At 41.7% G+C, this 8,767-nt stretch overlaps 1 protein-coding gene across 1 annotated transcript in view; it reads left to right on the forward strand.

The window, feature by feature from the left end:
* Positions 1-8,767, forward strand: part of BAZ1A (bromodomain adjacent to zinc finger domain 1A) — a 120,193-nt gene that overhangs the window by 72,174 nt on the left and 39,252 nt on the right. The window contains 5 exon segments of the mRNA XM_019519920.1: positions 107-253; positions 4,971-5,066; positions 5,212-5,436; positions 7,305-7,470; positions 7,923-8,036. Coding sequence (XP_019375465.1) covers positions 107-253; positions 4,971-5,066; positions 5,212-5,436; positions 7,305-7,470; positions 7,923-8,036 — 748 coding nt within the window.

Below are 8,767 nucleotides of genomic sequence, written 5' to 3' on the forward strand. Positions count from 1 at the left end.
TAATATGTTATTGGATAACTTGCCATGCGTGGTGGGGGGGGAGGGGAATCTATTTTTGATTCTTTGCTACTTATTTGCTCTTACAGTACTTGTATTTTATTCACAGAACTTTTAGAGGAAGCTCTTGTAGGAAATGACAGTGAAGGCCCACTATGTGAATTGCTGTTTTTTTTCCTGACTGCCATATTTCAGGCAATGGCTGAAGAGGAGGAGGAAGTGGCCAAAGATCAAATAGCTGATGCTGAGACCAAAGGTCAGATTTTAAATTAAATATTAAAAAACTGAAATATGAGCTTAAAAGCATACTGCATGATTTGCCACACTTTTAACAAAAAAAAAAAAATTACCGTGTTTTATTATGTGGTGTTTCCTCATTTTTAAGCTTGGTTATAGCTACAAACATTGTTTCTTTTACGACGCAAGTATTTGTCACATCATACCCAGTAAAGCACACTCAGCATTTAATACTAGTCTATTTGGAAGGTTCTTCAGTCTTCTACTCCCTACTCCCCCCATATCCTGTAGTTTCACTTCTTTAGCACTAAATACTTCTCCTGACCCTTCACATGGACCTCTTCTGTAGGTTCAAAGGATTCCTGAAGTCCAATTGTTATCAGTCATAATTTAAAACTCTGAATTTACTCTTTGCATGGTTACTATGTCTTCCACTAACATTCCTACATACCATGCGGCTACCAGCTTGTATACTAAGAACATTTTATAGGTTGAAGTGGCTGCTTTGCCTCTAGGCCGGGGTTTCCAAACTGGTAAGTGTACCCCTGGTACGCAGGACATCTCTGGGGGATATGTAGGAGAAATTGTATAATGGTGGATTTAATTTTCATTATAATTAGCATTTAAAGGGTTAAAACGTAAAATGTATGCCGGTAGGGGTATGAGGGCAGCTGATAAATCTGGAAGGGGGTGTGATAACAAAGTTTGGGAACCTCTGCTCTAGGTTTAGCATGTAGACTACAGCTGGGCATATATTGAGAAGTATACAGTATCAACTAACGGCTTGTCAAAAGTTATACCTTGCTCTTTTGTGTATGCATAAATGCTTGAGAGTGTCAGATGTCTTCATTGTTTTTAATAGCCAATTTTGGTTTTTGGAGTTCTCCTGTATTAGCACAGTGCAGTGGCTGAGCTGTGAGGTCTGTTCCCACAAAATGCTTTCCCCATACAGCTCTTGCTGAAGCCAGAAGGAGGGCTTGCAAAATCTGGCCTTGCATAAGGAGTTAAAGTTTAACCAGTCAAGTTTTCAGTAAAAAAATGTTTAAATTGATATTAAGTTGTTTTTTTTTAATAGAGAAGAACAGTTGGGTACAAAATGATTGTCCTTTTGAAATTGAGCCTTTTTTTAATTAACAGCAAATTTTAAATTTTAAGTCTTTAGTCCTCAAGGAATTGGTGATTTTTGGAGAGTATTTCAGGACAGTAACTGTAGACTTGATATTCTCCTTTCAGTTGATGGTTTATGGGCTAGGGACAGAAGTTGCACGTAAACCAGTTTAAGTGATCAGAAACTGGCTTAAACCTGTAGCAGAACAGAAGCTCAGTGCACATAAACCAATTTCAAAATAGCTGAAACTGGTTTAAGATAAACCTGGTTGAATGTAGCATCAGACTTAACTGATTTGGGTCAAACCAGTTTATGCAACTTCTGTCCCAAACCCCTTCCTGGTTTAAGTTAAACCAGTCCCCCAGCATCCCAGCATGCTTTTCAGCCCTGGGCTAGGCTGTGTTGTCTGCTCCAGAGAGCAGAACTGGCCCTGCCTTTCTGCTTCCTAGCCACAACAGGGGTGGGGTGTGGCCAGACACCAGCCAGAATGGCCCCCTGAGGCAAAGGGGGCAAGGAGGGGGCTTGCTTTTTTTCCCCTCCTTCCCCTCTCCCATTAGGGTGTAGCAGCCCTTGTCAGGCCCTCTATTCACAGCCTGAAGCAAACAGGGAGGGGGATCTAATCTTGCCCTGTCCCACCAGCAGCATGGGTCTGCAGCCAGGGCAGAGCAGCCCCATTGGGCACTTTTTTCCCCCCTTCATCCCCCACCCCCTAGTGGCAGGGGAGGGAGCATGGCCAGAGCCAGCCAGCATGGCCCTGCCATCTTCCTGCGTCATCTGGGGCTGGGGGGCTGAGCCAAGCTGGCCTGCAGGTGCTGCTGAGCAGATGCAGAGAGGTCAGCTTGGGCTGAGCTGCAGCAGGCTGGGGCTGCAAAGCCAGGTTGCTCCTAGCCTCCTGCCTCCAGGCCAGGCAGGGCTGTCATAGTCATGGCACTTCAGTCACAACACTGTGGTAAAATATCAAAAATTTTAAGTGTGTATGTTAGATTTTCTTCATATCTTAAAGGCCCTTCTCAGCATCTGTGGCTCTGACAGCTTGGCCTGGCAGCATGGGTGGGGGCTGGCTGCATAGCAGGCTGCCTGTGTGGCTCAGAAGCACCAGCAGGCCCCGAGCCCAGCAGCTGCCGCTGCATCCCCTGTCCTGTGCAGTATCCAGCAGCTGCAGGCAAATCACAGGCTTGCTGGGGTCAGGTGGGCTGTTCTGCCCCTTTCACCTCCAGCAGTGGCTGCTGCTCTTGTTCTTGCCTCTGCTGTGCTGCACTGCACGCTCGTTGGTTCCAGCCTAGAGGCTTCTGCCCCAGGGCATGGAGCTCCAGCTCTGGCTGCCTTCCACCCACTGCACCCACCCTCACAGGCTGCTTATTGCACCGGGTGGCTGGAGGGAATGAAAGGCAGCTGGATCCCGAGCTCCATGCGCTGCACAGAATGGCAGGAGCTGCAGCTGGAGGTGAGGGGAGCAGAACAGTTTTGCTGGGCCAAGCCAGCTTCCCCTCGCCTCCAGTGGCTACTATAATGCCCTATAAAAGGGATGTGGCTTTATATTAGTGATAGGATACCCCTAATCCCCTTGCACTCTAATATCAGAACAAAGACTATCGCATCAAAAAGCTCTTGGGTTCACTTCAGCTCTCCAGTTTTCTGGACAGACCTACTTGTCTTGTAATTCAGGTTTCTGCAAAAAAAAAAAAAAAATCTTGCTTTTGCTTTCTGTAAATATTTCTAAACAGTAAATAAGAAGACTTCATATTTTGATTTGTTCAAATACAGAGTTTAGACTTCTGTTAAATACATTATTCTAATGGAAAAATCCATCTTGTTTTTTAGCTTCCAGCAGTATGTTCCAATAGAATAGACTTGGGGCAGGACATTGCATATAAAGCATTAGCTATTAATGAAGATAGTGCCAGAAGAGCATTGGCTCAGGAGCACAGTTTTGCCTCAGAGCTGTTTATGGTGGAAGAAGAGAGAAGCTTTTGTCGTGGCAAGAGGGTGCAGTGTCTCTTGTGGCTTACCAGACTTACTGACTGGTGAAATGATGATCCTGTCTTTGCTTCACCATAAGCAGTTAGCAGTAATTGTTTGACTGTTCGTGTGTCTATCTGAGCTCACTGACTGACTGCACTTAGCTCCTACAGGCCGGATGCAAGAAGGATGGGAAAACTGTGAACCCTTGTTGCAGCAATCTGGTCCTTTAAAACTTGCTTCTAATGCTCTTTTTTTTTTTTTAAATATAAAGTAACTGCTTATTTCTGGCTGAAATACATTTTAACTACTAGTATGACTGCAGATGAAATACAGCTGAGAGAGAGGAATGAGCTAAGATGTGTAAGCCAGAAGCAGTCTAGTTTGATTTCTGCCCCTCTCCACACCCCCTTCCCCCAATTTCAGTGTGAATTTGCAGGGCTGGCAAATACAAAGTTGCTTCTAACTGAGTAGACCCTCTGAAACTGGTGATTTGGTGCTTTTTGCTCTTTCTCTGTTACTTTCTGCTTGAGCCTCCTTATTTCTTGATCTTCCTGTTTAGAAAACTTGTGATCTGGAATAGCTGGACATTGTCTGTCTTCTGTCACACTAGTTAAGCAGATTTATAGCCACCCATATAAATGTGTGCTTTTTAAACCATGTGCTGGATTTTGAAAAGTAGGAAACAGTTCTGCAGCAGAAAGCAGTAAGGAAAACATGGTGTGCTTGGTAGGTTGGTTGGTTGTTTTTTCCCTTCCCTGTATATCCCACACCAGAGTAGTATTATGCAGAGGGGGCGGGGGGGGATCAGGAAGAGAATAGCAGACAGACATTATAAAATTAACAGGTAAAAGCTTCTAGATAACAAATGTGGTTCAAGCATATTATTCAGTAGCCAAGACCTCTAATATTTTATATAGTCTTGTTAGTTCAGACCTGTACCTCATCTGTTTTATGTGATGACTTTATAACCTGCATAATGACTTGGAGCTGAATAAGGTAAAATTAGCCACACACGCCAGTTCAACACAATCTAGCCCTCTGGTGCCAAGGCAGCTTTGCTTTAAAAAGAGGAAGTTCTGCATGGATGACCTCTTTTTCCTACTGATGTTTAATGTGCCTTAAATGACTGTATAATGCTCCTTTGGCATCATTTGGCTTTTGTTTTTACTACCTAGATCAGAGTTGTGTAAAATGTAACCTATTTGAAGAGCAGCTTGGTCTTTTTTTCTTTCTTTAGTAGCAAATGGTGGATACTCGTACCTACAATGTTTGATATTTGGATAGCTCTTTCTGAAATGATAATAGGAAATGATGATTCAGTTGAAGGAGAGCATATGGTATAACTTTTGTACATTTTCCTTTTTCAAGTGTGGTTCCACTCCTACCCTCTGCATGCTTTGTGCATTTGATGCTTTAGCAGCTTGTGCATAGTGAGAAAAGCTTTCAGTGATTTAGTGCATGTCCCTAGCATTTATTGTCTTCTGGGTGGACTTAAGACGGTGTGTATTTTAACTTTTTGTTTGTAGAACTGAGTTTTGAATTTGAGGCTCTTGCGAATGCCGAGCCACTTTGCTTTGTCTTTGCACTGTTTTAAAAAGGCTTGCTTTCTTCCCGCCGAAGTACAAGTTTTAATTTGCACTAGAATAAAGTGTTTATTTCCTTAAAGATTTAACAGAGGCTTTGGATGAAGATGCAGACCCTACAAAATCTGCACTGTCTGCAGTTGCAACTTTGGCAGCTGCATGGCCCCAGTTGCATCAGGGTATGTGTGGGTTTCACTTTTTTGTTTTTTGTTTTTTGTTTTTATTTTTACTTTGCTCTGTATTTTAATAAAAGCACATTTTACATTGTTTGCTTTGTATTGTTAGTTTATATATAGAAATAAATTCTTGCTGTTTTAACTGTAGGCTGCAATTTGAAAAACTTGGATCTTGATAGCTGCACTCTTTCCGAGATTCTCAGGCTCCACATCCTAGCATCAGGTGCTGATGTTACATCGGCCAATGCAAAATATCGTTATCAAAAACGTGGAGGGTTCGATGCTACAGATGATGCGTGCATGGAGCTGAGGTTGAATAATCCTGGTCTGTTAAAGAAACTCTCAAGTACTTCTGTGTATGACTTGTCACCAGGTAATAAAATAAATATTGTATTTAAGTTGCTAAAAACTATCTTGCTGATTGACCAGTTCCATATCTAGCACAGGTCAAAATATATTTAACAGCCATTTTTCCTGTGTCATAACAAATTGATGGATAAACTCCACTTTTGACAGAGAGAAAAGGTTTTATAGAGAAGACTCTTAAGAGTGTCCCCTACTGTCCGTTTCCTTTCTATATAAAATTATTTTCTTGCTGCCAGTCCATTCATAGCATCTGATGCAGTAGGCTGTTGTCCATAAAAGCTTATATCTCTCTGTACCAGCTGGTGTCTTAAAGTGCCACCCTGGCCTACTGGATAAACTAGCATTCTAAATGAACTCTCCCTTTTGGATTTGATAGCCATGAGAACTTTTGATTTGTTTATATCAGTGGTGGCCAGCCCACAGCATATGTGCAGTCAGTGTGTTTTGGCACTTAGCAGGTTGGGGAGGGGCTGGAGACTAGGAGGAGACATGTTGGGGGTTGATACTGTACCAGGGTAAATACCTACCAAATCCTTGTTGCCTGAGGGCAATAAGATTTGGAGACAGTAGCTGATTAGTGGAGTGATATACTTGAGACTTGTGGCACACTTGCCAAAAAGTTGGCCACCACTTTAGATGGCTCATTTTTCAGACTTCCAATTATGGTGCCAGGATTTTATTTCTTTGATGTTACTTTGCCTTTGTGCTGAGAGACTAACTTTGAAGTGGGATTATTTTTTTTTTCTGTAGTGAGTTTCTTTCAGTTAACAGTTCAAACTTGAAAATGATGCATAGATTCTGGGGAATTTGGTCTATTTCATATGATGTTGTTATTTTATTTCACTATTTTTATCTGTCTTGTCTGTCTGGGTGTGTTTTTTTTTTTGTTTTTTTTTTGTTTTTTTTTTGGCCTCATTTTGTGGAGGGCAGCATGCAAATCTTATAAATGAATGTTTAAAGGTGTATGCTCTTACGTTAGGAGCATGAAATGTGATGTGCTGTTCCTCAAAGCTGGAATGTTAGTATATCCTGAGCCCATATCTCAGTGAATTTCCTAACCATAATTTACGGTTGGGATGGCTGGAGAGTGTTGTTGTTCTTTTTTGTTTTGTTTTGTTTTGTTTTGTTTTGTTTTTGTTTTTTCCTGGGTGTAATAGGCAGGGAAGTGGGAAGGGGGGTGCAGGGCAGTGGAGTTCTTAAATTTTAGAATGTTGATTGAGGATTTTATTTGTTTCTTGTGGGGTTTGTCTGTTACTGCAAACTGCTCTGAGTCTCTTTCTGGATAGGGTGGGATATGCATCTAAAATATCAGAGGTGTGTCAAGAGCTGTCTCTTCAATGAAGAGGACTCAGTGATTTCAATTGTCAAATCTGACATGTCTTATGCTTCATGCCTCCATCTATTTCTATGTTTATAATCATTACTAGACAGGCACTAGCATGATTTTGTATTTTAAAAGGACAGAATTGATCAGGCTTAATGGCTGGATTTGATTCAAAATAGTAAAACAGAATGCATCTGGGTGTAAGATTCAGTAGAACTAAAACAACCTGCCTTGCCTAATATTTTAAAACTCTTATCTACAAAAATTATACCAAATGTAAGGCCGTTCCTGCAGGGTGAGAGGGCAAATTGATGACTGCCCTGGGTTCTGTGCTTTGTGGGGGGGCCACAGACAATGCCATACAGGTCCTGCTGTGGCCACCACCCCTGCTGAGTGCTGCCACTGTCCCCCTACCCCAAGGCAAGATCAGGACACCACCATATCTTAGGCTTGAAATAAGCAACATAAAGGGTATCTCCATGAACTAGAAAAAGGCTTACAGTTAATATGGTCATGGTAGGTTCATTAACCATTTAATATTAATTTATCAGGTGAAAAGATAAAGATTCTTCATGCCCTTTGTGGAAAACTTTTGACTCTTGTCTCCACTCGAGATTTCATTGAGGACTCCGTTGATATATTACGGCAGGCGAAACAGGAGTTCAGAGAGTTAAAGGCAGAACAACATCGCAAAGAAAGAGAAGCAGCAGCAGCAAGGTAAGAACGGAACATAGGAGAGGTCGCGCTCTCACCTTCCCTGGAAATCTTCAAGAGGAGACTGGATGATAGGTACCTGGCTGGGGTCTTATGACCCCTGCCACCCCCAGTGCTCCTTCCTGCCCATGGCAGGGGGTCAGACTAGATGATCTGTCTAGGTCCCTTCCGACTCATTGATTCTATGAAGCTGAACATATCCAGGATTAGACTAGATGGAACTCCTTTATTTAGCAGAACTACTGGATATGAACATGTAACTATTTTTCTTTGTTACGTCAGCCCTTATCCGTCATGATTTGGGCTTTTACCTCATGATGGGCATTGGAAAAGAGGAATTTGTGGCCTGAAATTATTTTCATGCCTTAGTGCTTATTAAGTAAAAATTCACAGGCAACTTAAATTAGGCACACTGTATTGGATCATAATTATTTTACATTTCCTCCCAATGTTAGGATACGCAAGAAGAAGGAAGAAAAATTAAAAGAACAAGAGCAAAAGATGAAAGAAAAACAGGAGAAGTTGAAGGAAGAAGAGCAAAGAAATCCTGCTGTGGAAGTGTCTGTTGGGTATGATCAGTTATTTGTGTGGTGAAATAGGCCAAAGTTTCAATTTATTATAATTCTGCTGACTTCTAGTATTGTTCCAATTTACACCATTAGGAAATTAACTGTAAAATTTTCATTTTGTTTCTACAAACTGGTTTTTCTTTATAAATAAGTGACTTTAATACAAACATTTCCTATTAGCAGGCAGACTTGGTAATCTGAGACTACGTTTTATAAGACTGGGGCTGCAAGGCCAGGTTGACTGGGGAGTGAGAGGGAGGCTTGTATGCTGCTTATCTAGTCTGAGTGCTTACCTAACATCAGTTGTCAAACCTTGCCTAACAGTTACTGCATCAAACCTATGACTGTCCTCTTCTGAATATGGCAATCTCTGGGGTGGGGCAGGGATATTTGCTGTTTTAACCACTTTTGTTCTATAATATCTCAATGGAATCAGGGTCTTTCACAAAGATAAAACAGTGGGAAATAAAAATGAAAACTCAGGACCAGATTCCAAGCTGGTGTAAAATGGCAGAACTTGACTGAATTCGATGGGGAGTATACGCTACCGAAAAACCAGACACTTCAGCTATAAAGTGTCTCCAGCAATCTTTGGGTGGTATTTAAACCCTGGCTTTAATTTTTGGTATGATAATTTTGTGGTAGTTGCTCAATGTTTTGGTTTCTGGTAAATGTTTCCTATACTTAAAGTTTATATAAATAACTTCCCTCCCCCCCATCCCCACCCCCCC

The sequence above is a fragment of the Gavialis gangeticus genome, unplaced genomic scaffold (assembly GCF_001723915.1).
Source record: "Gavialis gangeticus isolate Ggan-Ray unplaced genomic scaffold, GavGan_comp1, whole genome shotgun sequence".
Lineage (NCBI taxonomy): Eukaryota > Metazoa > Chordata > Crocodylia > Gavialidae > Gavialis > Gavialis gangeticus.